Source organism: Gymnogyps californianus, chromosome 11 (genome assembly GCF_018139145.2).
Source record: "Gymnogyps californianus isolate 813 chromosome 11, ASM1813914v2, whole genome shotgun sequence".
NCBI classification, from domain to species: domain Eukaryota; kingdom Metazoa; phylum Chordata; class Aves; order Accipitriformes; family Cathartidae; genus Gymnogyps; species Gymnogyps californianus.
The window spans coordinates 13,095,001-13,115,384 of NC_059481.1; the positions used below are offsets into that span (position 1 = coordinate 13,095,001).

Below are 20,384 nucleotides of genomic sequence, written 5' to 3' on the forward strand. Positions count from 1 at the left end.
AGAATTAAAAGATTTTTAGGTGAATCACAAATTCTTTAGGTTGTAGTCTAAAAATCTGAATTCTTAACATATGAATTATTGGAATTTTTGGTAAAACTGAATTTGTCTACTACAGGTTCAATGCATAAGAACATGCATATGTGATGACTAAAAATAGCTGAATGATGCACTTCAGTACACTTTTTAGAGAAGAATTTGAGACCTGACTGGAAATCTTCAAAGTCAAATTGCTGCTAAAGGGCCATTTGTGGAAATGAAAGCCAGGTATGTTGAAAGAAGCCGTCAGTCAGCTTGGGAGATTGCCTCATCCAGCTAGACTGCGCCTCCCAGGGCCCGGGGCTGCGGCTCGACCGCTCCAGCTGCTCTTTCATCCCGACTCGCGGGCAGCGCCGAGCTCCCCCTGAACCGTGAGCGCGGGGGGGCCGCGCCGCCCGGGGGCCTTTCCCGCCGCCGCCGCCCAGCAGCAGCTGTACACGGGCGGGCGGCTCCCGCCCCCGACGTGGGCTCCGCGCCGCTCCGCGCCCCCTCAGCCAATGGGCGGTGCGGGGGGCGTGGCGGGCCGCGATAAAGGCGGCGGGCCGGGCACACGGTGTAGTTGCGCTGCCGGTGGGGGCGGGCGCGGAGCGGTGGTGCCTGCCCTGCCAGCAGAGATGCTGCGAGTGCGGTGCTTGCGCGGGGGGAGCCGGGGAGCCGAAGCGGCGCATTACATCGGCTCGCGGGTTGGTGCCGCGCTGATCCGCCGCCGGGCTCGGGGGAGCTGGGGTTGAGGATGCTCTGTCGGGCGGAGGTGCTGTGCGGCCCCTCCGCGCCGGCGGGTGCGGGGGTGCTCCGGGCGGTGGTGAGCGGGCGCGGGACGGCTGCGGGCTTCTTTGGCTGGGGCTCACCCATGCATCCTCCCAGTTCAGCAGCAGAGAGTTCAGTGACTCCAGTCGCCACTGTCAATGCTGTGCTCCTACGTCATTACCCTTCTAAACTGAGTGTATTTTAAAAGGCAAATTGTCCTTTAAGCATCTAGTAGGCTGTGAATAAATTAGCATGGCTGTAACAAACAGTGTGTTTCTGTTAATGCTGCAAATAATGTACATTGCTCTGGGATTACAGTGTAAGGCACTTGTGGACTGAACCATTGCTTTTTGCCTTCTGTAAGGGAAACATAATCTTCATTCTTATCTTTATTTTAAGCTTGGAAGAGTCTTTACAGGATGGGTGCAGCGATCTTTCCAGAGCACCCAGGCAGCTACAGCCTCCCAGAACGCCTGTGCTGCTGATGACAAGGCTACTAGCTCCGTGCCTAAGGACTGTCTTGTTTGCTCATACAATGAATGGGACCCACTGGAAGAGGTCATTGTGGGAAGAGCTGAAAACGCTTGTGTCCCACCTTTTTCTGTGGAGGTTAAGGTAAACAATAAAAAAGCAACCTTAAATAGGAAATAACATGGTTTTTATATATACAATTTGCTTAAGCTTTACAGTGCACAAGGTGTGGTGTTTACTCTTGAGGATTCTTCTTTCAAAGTAGTTGTTTACATCTGTGAAACTTTACAGTGTAGCCGTGTTGGTGGGGAATATGCTTTTTCTTTCCACTTTCAACTGAATTAGCTGTTTTAACAGAAGTCAGTAGTAGAGAGAATCTTTAATATGTGCAATCTGCTCTAGTAATATAGCCCTGATGCTATCAAAGTACACACTAGCTTTTGAGATAGTTGGTAGGACTGATGAAAGTTTAACTGGGCTCAAAACTAAGTAGGGTTACCACTTGAAAAAAAAAGTGTAGTTTTGTACTTAATAGTCTGAGAGATTGAGTTCTATACCTGTAGACTAGCAGGACCGTTCTGTTTAAATAGCTCACTGCAACTTTTATGTGCTACAGTAAGTGTTGTATGGAAATACATGCTCCTCTGTTTTTCAGGGTTTTGCTGTACCTAAAACTACAACAGCAACCTAAATAAATCCACATTTCCTTGTTTTCTGAAATGCTGTATTTTAGAACAGGAACAGTTAAACAATGGGATTGCTCCAGATTTTTATTGTGTACTTTACCGGGACTTTAAAGGTGCCAAGTATGTGGTGTTACCTGCATTCATGGGGATGATTTTGCATTGTTCTCTTCCAGTGTTACGGTACAGTACTACCTCCAAGGCAGCATGCAAACTGTGGCTATCGCAGCAAAATGAGCTGGCACACTACTTCTGCTGAAGAGACCTTAGTAAAATTTTAAAGGATATCTTGACAAAGTTGACCAGAAGACCTCAGTTAAAAAAAGAAAGGGAGTGCTTCTGATCTGACGTTGAAGGAATGTTTAAAAAATGTTTAAAGTGCTGAAAATATGTTTCAAGTGCTGGAAATGGTAGTTTAGAGGAAGTTTGGGATGTACTTGTGGAGAAGACTTCTCTTCCCCTAGTCCCTTTTACATTTGTATATTTTTCTTTAGAATCTGGGCTATGATTCTGGGCAAAAGTGGTTGGAGGAGTGTGAATGAATTACTGCAGCTTGGTAGTTCTAATCCCCAGATAGAAGAGCAATCATTTGACTTACGTTGGGACATTTGAGAGGATATCTTGGCCCCAGTGAGCGCAATGAAAACTTTACCACTGGCTTCATTATGACTTGTATTTACTCCTTGAAAGCTGAAGCTCAGTTACCAGCCTCTGGAATCCTGTTTCAGACACTCCAAAGATATTCTGGCAGCTTCAGAATAACAAGCGAATGAGGATTGGCATTTCTAATACACAAGTGTATGTATGTGCATTTATGTACTTAAAACTGCCATAATGAATGTACAGAAAGAGTAAGGAAAAAAACATGTCTAACTTTTTTACATTGTAACATTAAATGAGGCAAAATTCTGTTCTCAAGTAGTGGCCAAGGGCTTGCTTTAATGTCAGAAAAAATACTCTTTCAAATGTCTAACTTGCTGAAGTGTGACATGCTATACAGCTAGCCTGGTTCTACTGCCTATTAAGCCATAACTAATCAAATGAAGTCAGAACTTCACTTTCTGTTACATGCAATATCAAAAGCTCAATGAGGAATGTCAAAGTATAGGATTACCTCTGCAATTCAAATACCTACAACTTGGGGTTAAAGCAAGCTTTAGCTTTGCTTTATGTAAACTGCCAAGTCTAAAGGATACATTGGCCGCAACAGGTAATAGTAGTAGAGTGTGCCAGCCGAGATGTGGTTTCCTCTAGTTTTCTCTGCTTTTGTCTTAAATTTTGCTGTAGAAACTGGAACAGTAACTTTACCTGGGGGCATTGCTGAATAATCCAAACAGTAGTCCAAATCCTACCTTGCCAATACTGAAAGATATTAATAGATTCAGTTATTGTTCAAATCTCTATGTGGCTGAAAGGTAAGGCGTGTATGTGTGTGTTGCTCCAGTGTAATACAATAGCCAGAAATCTCTGTTACTGTCCCTGTAGGTAGCAATACTAGGGTTGATGTGTATCATGTGCCTTCTGCGAAGTATGAATGAGGGTCATTGGTTATAAAAACTGCAGTTTAAAACCAGCGAATTTGAGTTGTATAAGGAAAAATTCAGGCTTTGGACCTGAGACACTTTAAAAAACATATCTCAAATTATAGGTTTGGTAAATACTTGCTTTGGGGTACTTTTAAGTTGTGTTTTAAGATTGTATGCGTGTTTGTTTACAAAATATTTAAGTGCAGGAAGTATGGCTGCATTCAGCACTCTCTTGTACTTTGAGACATGGTTTTGGTGTACACAAGTCTTTTTGCTATGATGTGGGAATGATGTGTTTGGCATGAGAAGGAGGAAGGAATGAATTGAATAGGGAGCCCTACATATCTGATGAATATTAATGAGCTGACACTTTATTGCATATCCTTTTGGGAGCTTGAAATGGGCTATGTAGGTTATGTAGAGCTAAATACACTATTGGGAAAGATGAGAAATCTTAACTAGGAGGTTAACAACTACATTAATTAGGAAGATGCCCTTTTTTTGAATTAGCACTTTGGTCAAAAATCTCACGGTTCAGATGTATTCTTCTGAAGCAGTTGACACTTAGTCAAACAGTTGAGCTTTATAGCTTTGTACTCTGCAATGTTTTTCAGTATATTTTGTGAATAATAATGCATTTCTGGTGAAGAGGTATTATTACCACAGATCATTATATCTTGAGTGAGAAGCTGGGGGGGTGTTTACTACTGAGTTAGGCAAAAAGCATTTTGATCTGAATTTCTGTTTCAATGTACTAAATTTAATAACGGTCATTACTAGCTTTAAGGTACATCTCGAGAGTGTTAACATTGATAATTTTAATTATTTTCCACAACAAATGTTTAAAATACATAGCAACTGTAGGGAGTAATTCTGCTGTTTCTTAAAGACAATCTTTTCCTTACAGCACACTCTTAAATTTCTTTCCGAAAAGAAAGAATTTTTCTTAAATGCTGCTACAGTTTCTCAGGTACTCTCAGACAGTAGGTTATAAGGTGCATTGAGGAGATTATTTAAAGCTCACTTCTGTATCCTGGCCATGGTACTTTTTGAACAGTCTGAAATGAGTTGTATGTATATGATCAAAGGGGCTTGAAATCTCAATCCTGAATTGGTATGAAATAGATATCCCAGTCATATACCCTTTCCCCAGTTATTCAGAAGGTGAGGAATACGAGTGGTGTTATGGTGTTAACCCTTACTCTGTTGTAACTTTAAGATTATGCCGTCGTATTAGTGCAACACAAATGTAACTGCTCAGGTTTGAAAAAGAGCAGTACTAGAGGACACCTGGTGAAGAGAGCTGCACCTCTTAGGAATTAATTATATTCAAATACATCATGGGTGGCTCTGAAAATAACTAGCTTTACTCCCTAGGACAAATTTGTCTCATTAGCAGAACAGGTTTCCAAATTAATGCTAGGCACTTCATATGATCTGTATGTGACTTCTGAACAGCTGGCAAGTCTGAGGTGATCAAATTACCCAAGACCTCACTTAGAGAAAAAGAATAAATTCCTTCAGGAAGGATGGGAAGCAGCTTCAGTACTGGAGGAGCAGGATGGCAATGCTGAGACCTTTGCCTGGGCTCTCTATATAAATGTTAAGGATGTCTGAAAGGTTGAATTTTCTCTTCCTTCTGTCTTACCTCTCTAGCATGAGGGCAAATATCCAGAAATAGTAGAGAATAGGGTGGATAGCCTGGATTGTTAAAGGAGATCAGGCATGCATTCAGATGAATGGCCTTGCATGCTCAGGGCTCACTGACAGTACTAGCACAAAAGGAACATCATTGCATTGTTTTTATACAGAACATTGCTTTCTGGAAGGTAGTCAGGAGTGCAGTGTCAGGAGAGAACCTCATGTATGGAAGGGCAGGTTCTCCTGTATCCCGTTGCTGTCACTCATGCTGCCTGAATGAGCAGGACTCTGTTTGGTAGAAGGAAGGCCTGACCACTTGCTCACCTGTTCCTGACCCCTTCTGCTGTCATTCCAGAAGGGCTCCATATGCACTTGTTTCTCTGTCATGTTAGTGTTAGCAGAGACCCATCAAAACTGTTGGTTTCACAGCTTATAAATCTGAATGAAGTACTTTCAAAGATACACTGAACTGAAGCAGCATCATTTGTTTTGATTATATGTCTGGATTTCTTAATCATGAGAACTAGGACATTAATTTGAATTAGTTTTTAATTTGAGAAGACTATCACAGGATTTCAGGAGCAGAGGATTTAGGCCTGTAAATGTTGTACTTGCTTTAATCCAACCCTGACAGGTGAATTTAGTATCTCTTGCATTTTCTAGACTGCTGCTGTACCTGAAGTATGGCCCCTTCTAGCCAAAAAGGCATGTTACCTGTACTTGGGATGGCTTTAGAATTCCTGATGTCACCATGGTGACAGTACTGAAGCGAGGTTTTAACAAGGTGACTATAGATGTATGCATTTTGGAGATAAGCTCAAGGTTGTTTTCATTTAAAAACATGTCTGCTAGCATTATTAAATAGCAGTCTATAGTGTTTGCTGTGTTTGGTGTGTTTCTACAGGTCTAGTGTAGTAAAGACCAAATCTTTCATGGCCACTTGGCAATACAAGCCACTAAATACTAACTGAAGTGTAATGTTGTCTCTTAGTTTTAATCTGTGATTTCATAAATAATGAGACTTTCTGTAGGGCTGTGGCTAAAGAGGGGAAGAGATTTCTAGAAATATTTTTACATTATTTATAATAGTATTTCCATCAGTAGAAACAAGTAATATAAGCTACTGATCCATCTATATCCAAAAATATGGGGAAATGAAATATCCTGAAAATCCCATCTAAAAATCAAACTAAACTTGCAAGTGGGAATGAAATGTGTACTTACTTCTCCACATTCCAGAATGGCTTTCCCTTTTTTCCTGCTGTTCCTTAGAGGACTTTTTTCTTGGGTATCATGCCACACATACAGTCTCTTAGCAGTACTGAAGCTATCTGCTAGTTCAATGAGCCTACTTAGCCCGTACAGCTGAAACTTAGCTTTGTTACTGTATGTAAGTGTTTGTGAAATATCAGCCATTCACAACTAGTCTAACACCTGCACTTACATAAGTTTAATGACTGGACACATGAACATCATAAAACATCTGAGTGGAACCTTGCCAATGGTGTGTATAAATGGAAGTAGTAAAGACAACAAATAAAGGCAGCAGAGTGCTACCAGGATAGGGATTCTCAATGAGGAATAGTTGAACATTTATCTGAAGCATTGATGCTTCTCCCTTTCTTTTTTTTTTTTCCTCCTCTCCTGCACCTTTATTTTAGAAGAATCAGCAGGACATTAACAATTCTTAACAACTCTTCAAAATATTGCAGGAATCAAATATAAGGCACACTATGACATGTTAGGGTCATTAACACATACAAAACAATGGGAAGTCAGTGAAAGAAGAACAAGAAACTTTGAACATTAAGAATTGTCTTATGCATCTATTTCACTCTACCAAAATAACTGATGCTCATTTTTGTCACTTACCTGTCCTTTTGTTTTAGGCCAACACATATGAAAAGTATTGGGGATTTTATCAGAAATTTGGAGGCCAGAGCTTCCCCAAAGACCACTTAAAAAAAGCTATTGCTGAAATTGAAGAGATGTGCAATATTTTGAAAAGAGAAGGTGTAATTGTCAAGAGGCCTGATCCAATTGACTGGTCTGTGAAGTATAAAACACCTGATTTTGAGTCTACAGGTAAACGTTCTTCCATTGTTGAAAGCCTTGTCTGTTTAGCTCTTGTCTGAGACATTTTGAATGTTATCTAGTCTACCTTCTTGCTTGGAGCAGGATTATTGCCAGTGCTAGATGAGGTCAGTGATGGCTTTGTGTAGCTATGACTTGGAAAATCCCCAGGGATGGAGATTCTGCCACCTGGTTTGCTGACCTGTTTCAGTACTGCATGGATTTCCTAATGAAAGATGTTTTATAATATCTAACCTGAACTTCCCACACCAGCATCTGTTGTCAGATTCCCGTGCTATTTTGTCACTGCCACTGCCAAGGAGTGTTCATCAGTCATGTTTAACAGCCCTGAAAGTAGCTGTAGGCTGCTACTGCTTTGTCCCCTACTTGCCACATGAAATAAGCTGAGGTCCCTCCACTATTCCCAGGTCATGTGTTGTAAGGCTCCCCGACTGTCTTGATAGCCCTTTGTTGGATCCTAGAGTTGGATCCATCTTAAACTATGGAGGCCGAAACTGGAAACAGTTTTCCAGGAGGATCCTCACTAGCGTCAAAGAAATTTGAATGTCTCTTTACCTACTGGCCACATTTGTCCTTGTATAGCACCATATGGCTTTGGTTATTTGCAGTGAGAGCACACTGGCTCATACTCAGCTTTGCATCAAGCGTAGTCTACAGGCTCCTTTCATGTCAAATGTGTTCTTAAGTTGTTCTAGTGGAATTCAAATTCATGAGGGAACTGATAATGTTAATGAAAAGTCTAATGGGACTACTTTCTGCACTAGTTCTGTGTTCCATCAAATTCCTCTTCTGTGCTACTACTTTTTAAAAGGATGGCATATCAAGAAATGAAGTTGGCCTCAAAAAATGGCCTTTTTCCTTTCAGGTATGTATGCTGCCATGCCAAGAGACATCCTGTTGGTGGTGGGAAGTGAAATTATTGAAGCGCCTATGGCTTGGCGTGCTCGATTCTTTGAGTACAGAGCATATAGACGAATAATCAAAGATTATTTCAACCATGGTGCTAAGTGGACAACTGCCCCCAAACCCACAATGGCAGATGAACTCTATGATCAGGTATTGTTCTCATTTTGCTTCAGAACTTCAGTTCTGGTTATAGAGAACTTTGTTGATAGTTTCAACTTGATATCTAGGTTTCACAAAATTGGGGGGGGGGGGCGGATGACAATGACAAAACAACTCTGGAAACTTGTGGGTTTTGTAGTGCATGCAAATATTCTGTAGCCTTTCCAGCTGAAACTGAGTGTGTGCAATTAGGGAATAAGAAACAGGAAGTTGTGTCTATTGAATTGAAGTCTGCTTTGGATTGTTTTGATTACTGACTGTAACTTAGCATTACTGAAGAGGAAGGAATGCTAGAAAGACATCACAAAGATTACTTTAAAGAATTAAGATTCCCTGAGAATGTCCATATGTCCTGAGTGTATCAGGAAAGTGGGAAAGAATATATATTTTGTCACAGGAAAAAAAACTCATAATCCTTGTTTTGCATGATGATTAGTATTTTGAAAGTTACATAAAGAAATAGTGGAGGATCTAAACCGTGAGTATTTACCTTCCAAATACTTCAGTGAATATTTTCTTAATTTTTTCTTTTGTAATAATTTTGACTCAGACAATTTCGGTAGTTTCCTATAGGCTCCCAAATGCATTAGGACCTTGGTAAGAGCATCTACAATAACTGCAGTAAAACTGGTTGTGGAATGATTATAACTTTCTAGGAACAGTGACATCAATGATGCAAAGAAGTCTTCGTTAAACAAAACTACCTTAGAGTAATCTGTCAGTATTAGAAAACTTCCAGAGCCTGTTCTAAAGCATAGAAACTACTTAACCAGCACAAACAAACTAATGGATTTTGCACCTCATTTGTTCTTGATTGCATTGTTTCATTCTAAAATCTGTTTAAATTCCTGAAGATCTACTTTCTAGTTTGAAGTACTGCTCCATTCTAAAATGTCGAAAAATTAGGGAGTCCACCTTTGTTAGGAAATAGCTTGCATACCAGTATTTTTGTCACTGTGCAGTGATTTGTTGGACAGTAGTTAAACTCTACTGGTAATCAATACTTTTGATCCAGAAGCCAGAATATTATAGAGACAGTGGCTCTGAAGAGCAATTAACTTCTTGGTATAACTGTTGTCTCTTATCTCATCACCTATTCTTGAATGTGCTTAAAACCTTTTACTTAAAATTCCACATTTATGCTTTCTTTTTTTATTCTAGTAACAAGTAAACCAAACCACCTCCAAGGAACATACTAGCTATCAATATAAACATATTTTCTTAATTTCAAAATACTCTTCAGTAGCAAATAGTTTGAAAACTTTCCCTTACCATCTCCAATCTAAAGTTGTTATTCCTTTTTCTATAACTAGGATTATCCAATCCGGTCTGTTGAAGACAGGCATAAACTGGCTGCTCAGGGAAAATTTGTAACTACTGAATTTGAGCCATGCTTTGATGCTGCTGACTTCATTAGAGCTGGAAGAGATATCTTTGTACAAAGGAGCCAGGTAAACAAACGTTTCTTCCAACAGTTTTGTTATCTATCTTAATGATTGATACTTGCATTTATGTCTTTAAATTCCTGAACAGCATTAAAATAAGAGTGTTGACAAAAGAAGTTGCTATTCGTAGAATGTCTGAGACTGTCTTACAGCTAAAGGGTTAGTTAAGGGCACAAACTTCTATTATTTTTGCTTTAAATATTTATTTAAATAAAACCTTAGACAAACTAAGCTTGGATGCAGTTTATATTCTAGCCTAGTGAAACTTTGTCCTGTTTTCAGGTTACAAATTACATGGGCATTGAATGGATGAGGCGACATCTTGCACCGGACTATAGAGTGCATGTAATATCCTTTAAGGATCCTAACCCTATGCACATTGATGCCACTTTTAATATCATTGGACCTGGTCTTGTGCTGTCTAACCCAGATCGTCCCTGCCATCAGGTGAGAGTGTAGCAGAGTGGAAAGTGTTTCGTGTTTTTAAAAATTACTCAGCTGGATTAGGTCCCTGCTGGATAATTGCTAATCCACAAGTTTATTTTATATACACCTGAATAATATTAAATTATTGAATTTAAATAGCACTCAGTTCTTCAGGAATTTATAGATGTATTTGCGTCTTGGCTCTAGGACTTTCTCAGCAGTGCAATGACCATTGTTCTCCCCCAGTTTTCTGCTACTACTCTTTGTGCTTTCTTACTGTGAGGCTAGGCAGATGTGTTGTGTGTTTCTTCCTATGTACACGGTTTAAATATGATGGAAGCAATCTATTTTGTAATAATGTACTATCAAAGTAAGTACATAGGATATACTACTTCTCTGAACACTTCCACTACTTAAATACATTAATTGTAATCCAAGGAGAAATTGAGGGTTTTCTGCTGCTCAGATGAGTAATCCCCCTTTTTATTCCTATTTTGGAAGCCTCTCCTTTGGTATTGTTAACTGTACCAAAGGCAGGAGGCTGGTAATTGCTCAGGCATTTAGCTTTGAATAACTGGGTGAGAAATACTCTTTTTGAAGAGTAGGAAAGAGGGGAGATATGGTTCAGTATGTAAACCTACTACTTCACTCTGAGAAAGAGCTAATATTGCTAAACAGTGCAATCAGATCAGAAAGCCTTCCAGAGAGTGAGAGCTCATCTCTTACAGACATGTTACCTGTACTGTCAGTGCTTGAGGATTTTTGTGAGGATCCCCATGATTTCAGAAGCTGTACAACCACATGGGAGTAGCTGAGCCGATACTGAATCAGTGGGATAGCACTGTGTGCAGCAGAGATTATGGAACCATGTGCACAGCATAGCTCTTAGAAGCAGTATTAGTCTCTTCTCAGCAAGTGGCTTCAATGCAAATGGTCCCATTCAATTACTGCTTCTTGTAATACCCATTATGAGAACATAATTTTTAAAACAATCATAGTATTTTCCTCCCCTCTTCCCTTCCCCTGTTCTTCATAATCTTACTTGCAAGAGGAGGCTCTTGGTCTCCTTGTGTTAAACTCATGTGCTGGGACTTTTTTGATGGAAAACTGCTGTCTGTGTAGATAAAAGATAGATGCAGCTTTCTTTCATAAAAACTGATTTGGCAGTTCTGGATGACTGGGAAATGGGGAGGGGGAGGGGAGGGTAAAAGGGGGCTTGTCTTTAAAATCCTGGCAGGCCAGGCTGGTTATTGAGGTTTTCAGAATCGGAGCTCCACCTCGTGGTAACATTTGAATAAAGAGCTCTTCCAAGTATTCAGACAATGAAGTTGAAAAGTCAATTCTTAGCCAAATTATCCTCCTCTTATTTTTAACTTAATTGTGTAATTCTAGGAGACACAAATTATTCCCTAGGATGCCTTTATTTTGTTCCCTTTGTTAAATAAACTGCATATTAAGTTTCTTACGAAGCACAATGCAAACAATTTTATGTGGTATTTTTGGTGTTTTTGTTTCTGTAAATGGCAGTGTAATTCATGTCAATGGCTTTTACAGTCATATGGGAAGAAATAATACCAAAAGTAAAGAATTTCATACTTTTATGCTGTTACTAATACCTTTACTTCACAGGCTCCAAACTGCACGCGTTACCTTTTGTCTTCAACATATCTTCGTATACGTAGTGTATATAAAAACAGTAGAAACAAATGCTAGTGGTATGCAAAGTTTGAAAAGGCTTTCAAAAAATGCTTGTATGAAAACTGGGTTTGTAGATGGAACTTGAGGGCAGTAGATTGAATGAGGGCAAGAGTAGTGAACAGAGGGAAGGGGATGTCGTGTATTGAAGTAGCCTGAGAAAATGCGGCATAGGTTGGAGGACATAATGTAATACTTTAAGAACCCTGTTTAGAATCTAATTAAATTGTTCTTTCAGATTGAGCTCTTCAAGAAAGCAGGCTGGACTGTGATTCGCCCCCCAGTGCCACTCATCCCAGATGGTATATTCACTCTTTCTTTTCTAAGAATTCTAAGAGTATTCTTAAGAGTATTAATATGGGGCAACATTAGTAGAGTAGAAGGTTCATTCTCATGTGTCTAGATCACCCACTGTGGATGTCTTCTAAATGGCTCTCCATGAATGTCCTAATGCTGGATGAGAAACGTGCGATGGTGGATGCCAATGAGACATCAATTCAGAAGATGTTTGAAAATCTGGGTATGTCCTAACATATTTCAACATATACTTAAAACGAAATGATCGTGATACCAGCTATGCACATCAGGATGAATGGTGTTTTCACTTAAAGTAGTCAAAGCAGCCATCACTGGAAAAGGTACTCAAACAATTGGATTAGCAAGTCAGAATCATTCAGTGATTTCTCTCCTGAATACTTCAGTCATATGAATATGGTCTTCTTATATCTTGTGTCCCCTACAGCTTGCAGCAAATAAAGGTATGCGTAGCAATTAAAGTTACTGCTAGCATGCTTTTGAATGAGCTTTTTTAATGTAAAACTGTCTGCTCAGTCTGGAGGTCAAAATCTGTCTTGGAGAGGTTGAGTGCGTGTATTGCTGAGTGATGTAGAGCTAGCTGTCCCTCATTGCCAAAATGCTTTCAGGTTTTTCTAGTTTCAAACTCATTGTACTTTAAACTGTCAAATTAATCTAACCCAGGTATTTCTGCTCGTTTATGGAGAATCTCAGTCCTGTGAGATGTGATAGAGTGGAATTTGTTTAGCTATGCAGTGGCAGGAGAACTGTAATTGAATATAAAATCTGAAAGTCTCATGCACAGCTCACTGCAAAGACAAATAACATAGACTTAAAAATCGTAACTCATACAGTTAATCCAACTGCTTCCATCACGCTGGGAGGGAAAGATGTAGGTAGATCTACTTGTGGCTCATAGTTGGTTAGTAGGAAGGTGGCCAGATTGCTTGGTGCTGCTGCTAGCTGACTATTGCTGCAGGATCAGTGCCTGGTGATACAAAAGTTGACAGGGTAGAAAGAAGACTGGTGGGTAGATGAACAGTCAAGGGAAGTGAGGGATCATTGTATTGTAGAGTAAAAGATAATATTCCCCAGTAGCAGAAGATTCCTTTAAAGGGAGAAAAATGATGGGAAAGAGACAATGATCCAAAGGTGGAAGATAGCAACTGTGAACCTAGAAGAAGGGTTGGTGCCATGGATGTGAGTGCACTTATTGAAGCTTCCCTCAAATCTGAGATGATTGCAGGTGAGAACCACGCAATCTAGTGCTTTAATCTGCTTTTAAAGACTGGCTATACAACCTTTAGCGAATCACTTAGCTTTTCAGTCTTAGGTTGTTTTAATTCTCTGCATGACCAAGGAGCTGAGGATTTATAAATGCTTGAAAGTACTTAAAAAATGAGGCTATTAATGCTAATCATGACATATCTTTCACACTTGAACTTCACAGTCTAAATAAACTCCTGTAGTCAGTAAGTTCCTAGGACTGAGATGGGTCTACTGGGAACAAAACTAATGCTGATGTAGATGATGGATTCTACTGAGCTGCTCCTGAAAGTACCAAGAAGCAAAAAGGCAAACTTCATAATAGAAAAGTCTTCTGATCCTAGTCCATCTGTCAGGACTTTGTATAAGCTGAGCCACAGCTCAGCTCTGAAACATCAGAGCTGAAAAGAAGTGGGAGGAAGCTTAACCTAGGTAGTAAGTATAACAGCCTCTTTCGCCTTTCAGAGAAAGGACTCAGAGCACTGTAATTTGAATGCTTCTTTTCTTGAAAGGCACTTGCAAGAGCACATTCAGTGTCTGAACCATAAGTGCTCACACAGACTTATGTAAATGCGCTGTGGTCATATATTGTAGCACAATTTCAGCTAATTCTTCACATACTGCAAAAACTGAATTTTTCTTTTTGTTACTGGCACATCATAACACATCAAACACTGCCTGTGCTCCAGGCACTGTATATTCCTGAGGGTATTGCTGGAATAAACAAGCCAGCTATGTTCCTAGCTTGTTCTCTGCCTAGATTTTGGGAAAATAAATTCTTAACAAATGAGTGGGAAAAACTTTCCATACTTGCATCTAGCCATATGATCTGATAAAGCATTATCTAATGTTCTGATCAAAGCTTACCACATAAATTTAAGATTTTAATTTTAAAGTATGCAATGTATGTTTCTTGCAGGCATTTCTACAATTAAAGTGAATATTCGCCATGCCAATTCATTGGGAGGTGGTTTCCATTGCTGGACATGTGATATCCGCCGCCGTGGTACCCTGCAATCTTATTTTGACTAGTTACGAGCCAGATAGGTAGCAATGGTTCAGCTTCTAAAATAAGCATAGGAAACGAACAAATTAATTTGACTTTTGTTAGAACAATTGCATGAGCTCTAGTGCTTGATCAGTGGTGTCCTTACAGTGGTCTGGTAAATGACTTCTTACATACTCTTCACTTTCAGCAGTATCATTGAAACTACTTCCGTCAGCAATACAGGTTTTCTGGCTGGCTTTTTGAAAGACATCCTTCCTCTATGAAGCCTTTTCACGTTGGCTTTGAATGTAAAGACTTGACAAGGTAGCTAAAAGGTCTTGCTAGAATAGCTTGGCCACTAATACTGGACATCTACATCTGTTTAGTTACTCTATCAAATAGGCAGCTTGAAATGTTAAACTTGAGTCAACTTTTCTTATTCCTTTTAATCAGTCTATTGTTCCAATATATTCATGTTTAATGAAGGTAAAATAGATGCAACTGTACAGATCTCCTATGGAACCAAGTAATTTTATAATGTGTTTCATGTTGAGCCATACAGATATTTACAGAGAATTTCCAGTATGATCTAACTTTTAAGACATGTTCACTTACTTGCCATGTCCTACGTTTTCTTCTGATGCATGTCATGCATCTGAATACTTTTTTGTATTGCTTTTTGTATTGCTGAAATTGGTTTTTATTTAACTTTTAAGTTGTACAGGTTTCACTGACTTGTTTACATAACTTAAAAAAAAAAAAAGCATTAAACAAAAAACCCCACTAACAACCCCCTCTGTAACCATAAACCTCTGACATCTTACACTCCCTCTTCCTCCAACTGTAGCAGATACATCTTTCTGTATCAAACATGCCAGATGCTGTGAAGGAGTTTGAGTATTGATTACTGAATATGTACTTTTTATGCTAATAAAGTTTTTTTGCATTCTCAATTCGTTGCCCTTCTGAAAATGAGTAAGCATGAAATGTCTGGATGGGTACATGTCTGTAGAATACAGGTGGAAATACAAAATACACATGGATTTCTTTTTTCTGTAAAATGTGTAACATCTTAGGCACTTGTATAATGCAGAAAACCCTTGTACTACATTGCTCATATAGTATGTTTCTGTTTCTGTTTTGCACAGATGTATGACTGGTGGGGAAAAGTAACACTAACAGATGTTTCTTACCAGAGTGGAGGAATCTACTAAGTCAGCCAATGCAGTGCACCTTGACCGAAAAGCTGTCAGGCATAACATGCTCACATATAAGCCATAGGGCTGTATTTTACTGAGAGCTGGGTAGGACTAAACAGGTTCTATGTCAACAATCTACAATGCTTTAAGATATGCCAGACTGGAAGAGCTAGCACTTGACCATGTAGAGATGGTCCCTCTTTTCCCTTTAAAATCAAGGCTCTTTAGACAATGGAAATTCATCTGAGTCTTCCTGTAGCCAAGCTTTGCTTTCCAGTATTGACAATGGAGCTGGACAGCTGCGTAGAGGAGCACACACAGCAGGTCATCTTTCCATTGTTCTGCATGCTGTAGTGTTGAAATGATGTCTGTGTGTTTGTGCTTGGCATGAGATATCACAAGGCACAACTGAAATCATTAAAAACTCTGGCCTAATGTGCATTAGTAGCAGGACACATGCACCCTGATACCTCCAGGATTAAGGAGACTGTTTTTGTATCAGGGCAGTGGTGCTTTATATGAACATTACAAATGCTCTGACTTCATCTCAGTGTACTCTTCTGAAGCAATTGTGGTATAAGACCATCATAATTTCTTTTTGCCCCCTAAATGAACATGATTGACCCCCAGCGATGAAAGTGCTGCATGTGCTATGATCTTAATGTTCCCTTTCTCTGGGAAATACGTTGCTGTCTGCTCTGATGTGATCAGTCATTTCTTTCTTGTTCTTCAGAGCAATAGGAGAGGAAGGATTGGTGGGGATGTCTGTCTGTTTATTCTGATAATGAAGGTGTAGTTCCTTCAAAAATAGCATAAACTGGAGATTTTGACATCACAGGGGAACACTCAAGACCTTTACCTTCAGCATTAGACTAATAGCTTAAGTTTAGTTCCCAACAAATGCTTGAACTCTAAAGTTTTTCAGTTACCGCCATTCATACGCTATTCTGATTTGTAGTGTTGAATTAAGGCGTGGGTATCCAATGGTGAACATGACTAAAAAATTATAAAGAACCTTGGGTAGTTGTTTATACCCATCTGGGAGAAATGCAAAAAGCAAATGGCAAAAAATCCAATAAGGACTGTAATTCACCCTTTGTGTTAAATTCCTTTTTTTTCAGTTTGAGGGGAAAAATGCTATAATTCTTTTTTAGCCTTTTCTGTTTTGTATGGATTCTCGGCTCTGTTGCTTGTGGGCTGTTTCTTTTTAGGCATGTGATGCACTTCCATGGAACCATGCACTCTTTGAATCTACTCAACGCTTACATGTTTTCCTAGGATTTTAAAGAAAGTGTAGCAATTATTACTTTGATAACAAATACATAAGCTCTAATGCTGGCACAAAGCTGTCTGTAAAGACAGGCCTGTCTCACTGATTTTTTTCCTTCATTTTAGGAAGCTGAAATAACCAACCCAACCAAACAGAAGTACTGACTAGGAAGTTTAGGGCTTCTAGTTTAACAGAAAAGCAGTGTTTTTACTATGCTTTCCTATTTAGACCATGACAAAAAATAGATTTCAAAGTTTCTAATGTCATAGTTTAGCTTTAGCCTTTTATTTGTAATACTCATTTGAAGAGCAGCTTCAAGAATTAATATCACTTTTCTTTCATAACCAGGAATTTTGTTGTTTTACTTAGGTGAAGTTAATACACAGATTAGCTGAAATTGCTCCCTTTCTGTACCCTTTTGGGCAAACTGAATTGTGTGTAAAAAAATCTGGGTATAGTGTCAAAGGATCAGAATTTTTCTTTTCCATTCATAAAAGAAATTCCATTTAGAAAAGGATATTATTCAGCACCAAATTTAGGTGCCAAAACTCTGACTTCATAAACATTTCAGCCTTTTCCCAGCTTTTTTGCTTATCCCTTATCAAATGCTCTTTTTTTGGTCTTAAACTGTGCACGCAGTACCAAGTCTTTCAGCCTGGAAACCACCAGTATGCTTCTGAAGTTGTTTGGTTTGTTCTGCCAGTAATAAAAGTTCTTTTACCTAATCCGTGGAGGTTTTGACTGGTTTGGGAATAGACTTGTCTCTTAAGTCATCTTTCCTTCAGCAAGGAAGTTGTTCCATATAAGCAGAAGCTTTCTGTTCAATTTCAGTAGTAGTGTCAGAATACAGATTGGAGAGACACGCTAGCAGAAATGCACTGACATGAGGAGCATTACTACCATCATTTTGGGACAGAGGATCTGGTGATGCGAATATTTTTGAGACCTTCTCAGACCTGACTCCTTCACTGACCTTAAATTGGTCAGTTAGCCAATCCGTTTCCACATCAATTAAAAGGGAACCACGCTTAGGTACTCCATGAGGTATAGCGATGATTAAACAATAAATTTCTGGGAACTGCTCCAGCCTACAAAAGTGCTGAAGACTATTTGGGAACCCTGTGGGATCCTGTGTAAGTCTCCTGCAGCACAAGACCAGGGAGGACAAAGCTTGTATCTCTCTTGGAACTGCAATATTTTCCCACCAGTGCAGGGAGTATGAGAATTTATTCACAGGTATGCTTACAAATGTCCCTGGGGTGGATATGCGTGTCTGTATTACCAAATGTAAAATTACTATGTCTCACAATTTCTTCTGTCCTATCAGTGTTATTTGGAGATATGATTGTGCCGCTATAGGAGAGAATTTCTGAAGTGGACAGTGCAATGATAAAAAAAGTTCAAAGGTAAATTTTAAAGCTCTAGTGGACTTCCTTTATAGTGGAAGAACTTGAAAAATGCTGATGAGAAGCAACATTTTCCCCAGTAACCCATTCAAGAGGGAGTGATACAGAGACAGCAAAACCTTTAGAGGAATGATGAAGGGAACATGATATATAATATTGTTATGGTGGATGCCATCACATAATACTAATACATATAATCTTACGAGTTATTTTTATTCTTGCAGAGAGGGAGGTCAGCCTGTGTCACAGTTGGTTTCAGTTAGACAAGACCCTGGAAATAGGAATCTATAGCGAGAAACAGAAGGGCTTGGTTTCTGCTTTGATATCTAATTACAAGCAATTTTTTGAGGCCAAATTACATGTGGGCAACAGGATACTACTGGCTGGAGGAAGCGGGCATGATGGTGTTTGACCATCTCTGTTCCAGGCTGCAGTTTATATGTAAATAAAGCAAATTAAATGTGGGCTGGACTTGAATTCTCCAGAATTTGTTTTTCACTGGCTGAGAAGGCCTTAAATACTTGCTATTTCTTGGCTGAAGGTCAACTTCAGCTTTCAAAATAGATAGCACCATCAAAAGAAGCAGCGGAAACACAGACCTGACTGTGAGGCCTAAAACACTGCATCAGTTAGAGAGCCATAAGGAAAGGTGATAAATCAGTTGCCTAATCTCCAGAGAGTTCTTCAGGGTGGGCTCAGCTCAGCCGCAGGGAATGAGCTAACCACTCCCTGGGCAGGGGCCCTGGGGACCTAGGATTTTCCTTCCATTTTGCTCCTGAAACTTGGTTGTAGTAAGCTCACGGGTTATGAGAAGGCATGTGTATTTGCATAGATGCCTGTAATAAAGATTCTTTGTGTCTGTTTTTTAGATAAGATACAATTCTTTAAGTACCAGTACCAAGCCAGAGAGGATGTGGAAAGAAGGTAAAGTCTTTGAGGGAGGTATAGACTCCTGCTGTGTATCTGTAGTTCATGGTTGGGAACACTAAGTGCGGATGTGATACAAAGTGGGGGAAGGAGGGGGATTTTTTTTGCCCTACTTAGTGGGCAGAAGGGAAAGAATGGTTTTCTCCAGTCAGTTGCTTTGGGCTGCGTCTGTGCTAGCAGAAAATGGCTGCTTCCTGTTTTAGTATCTCCTGAATATTTCTGCTGTCTAGCTTAAAATACTCTCTTTTGGCTCCATTTTTTGGCATCCATATGATTAATAAGCCAAACTGCAAAGCTTGGTGGACAGTTCTGCAACTGCTATGTTAATGCTTAAGAAGGGTAGGCTGATGTCTACATGCCTCCATATAAAATTAGTCTTGGTTTTTAGATCAAAAATTAGGCCCGCTGCAGAAAATAATTTTTTCTCTGGTTTTATGCAGTGCTGGTGGAAATTAGATTGTTGGATCCACACATATTTCTGCTAGTCAAAGATGTTGCTAGAATTGAATTCCCTGTTTCAGCCTCCCAGACTGGCCGAGGCTCTTTATTCCTGCTAGGGAGAGAACCCAGTGTGTTTAGCTGTGCTGAAACTGTCAGGATGCCCCTCAGCCTCTGGCATTTATCACTTCCCAAGAGGGTCTGCTTCTGCTAGAGCATTCTCAGAGCTTAATTAAGCAGTCAGGAAATAGCTTTATGATAATGAATGATGTCCCAAGTTAGTGGTTCATTCATTAGTTTGTAGCAAATTGTCACGATTTATGAGTTAATGAAGTCAGATGTATGAATGAGAAACAGAACCTTCCAAACAGTTTCTTACTGCTATGTTATTTTCATAAGCTTGGTAGTGTGATGAATTGAGCAGCCCCACAAAAAAATAGACTAACAAATCCAATGCATGCTCTGTAACAGTTTACACCATCTCCCTGCTCCCTCTATGTCTTGAAGGACAAGAATGGGGGGAAGCTATTTGGCTGAGACCCAGACAGGATAACATGAAGGTGATTCCAGCTGGCAGGGATAAGCAGGAGGAGGAACTGGCAGAGACTAAGGTAACTCCCTCAGGTACGTTGATCTATCTGTTATCTACATGGATGATAGTTCAGGGACCTGATAGACTTAACTATGCTTCTGCAGGTTCTCATGTAGAAAAAAGTGTAGAAATACTATTTTGTGTTTCTGTGTTGGCATCTCATTGGTGGTGTTGC

At 39.7% G+C, this 20,384-nt stretch overlaps 1 protein-coding gene across 4 annotated transcripts; it reads left to right on the forward strand.

Moving 5' to 3' along the window:
• Positions 1–642: 642 nt before the first annotated feature.
• GATM (glycine amidinotransferase) lies at positions 643–15,330 on the forward strand. Of its 4 annotated transcripts, none has more exons than XM_050903284.1 (9): positions 643–719; positions 1,183–1,398; positions 6,994–7,189; positions 8,064–8,254; positions 9,577–9,714; positions 9,991–10,155; positions 12,068–12,131; positions 12,233–12,349; positions 14,309–15,330. In XM_050903284.1, the coding sequence occupies exons 1-9, from the start codon at positions 651–653 to the stop codon at positions 14,419–14,421; spliced, it is 1,269 nt and encodes a 422-aa protein (XP_050759241.1). In that variant the 5' UTR covers positions 643–650; the 3' UTR covers positions 14,422–15,330. The 4 variants fall into 4 exon arrangements, with proteins under 4 accessions (XP_050759241.1, XP_050759242.1, XP_050759243.1 ...); XM_050903285.1 differs by lacking the exon at positions 14,309–15,330 and adding an exon at positions 13,240–13,353; XM_050903286.1 differs by lacking the exon at positions 9,991–10,155.
• Positions 15,331–20,384: the final 5,054 nt, after the last annotated feature.

Coding starts and splice junctions, on each gene's coding strand:
- GATM (XM_050903284.1), top strand. CDS start 651: ATGCTGCGAGTGCGGTGCTTGCGCGGGGGGAGCCGGGGAGCCGAAGCG. Junction 720..1,182: donor CGCATTACATCGGCTCGCGG/GTTGGTGCCGCG, acceptor CTTTATTTTAAG/CTTGGAAGAGTCTTTACAGG. Junction 8,255..9,576: donor CAGATGAACTCTATGATCAG/GTATTGTTCTCA, acceptor TTCTATAACTAG/GATTATCCAATCCGGTCTGT.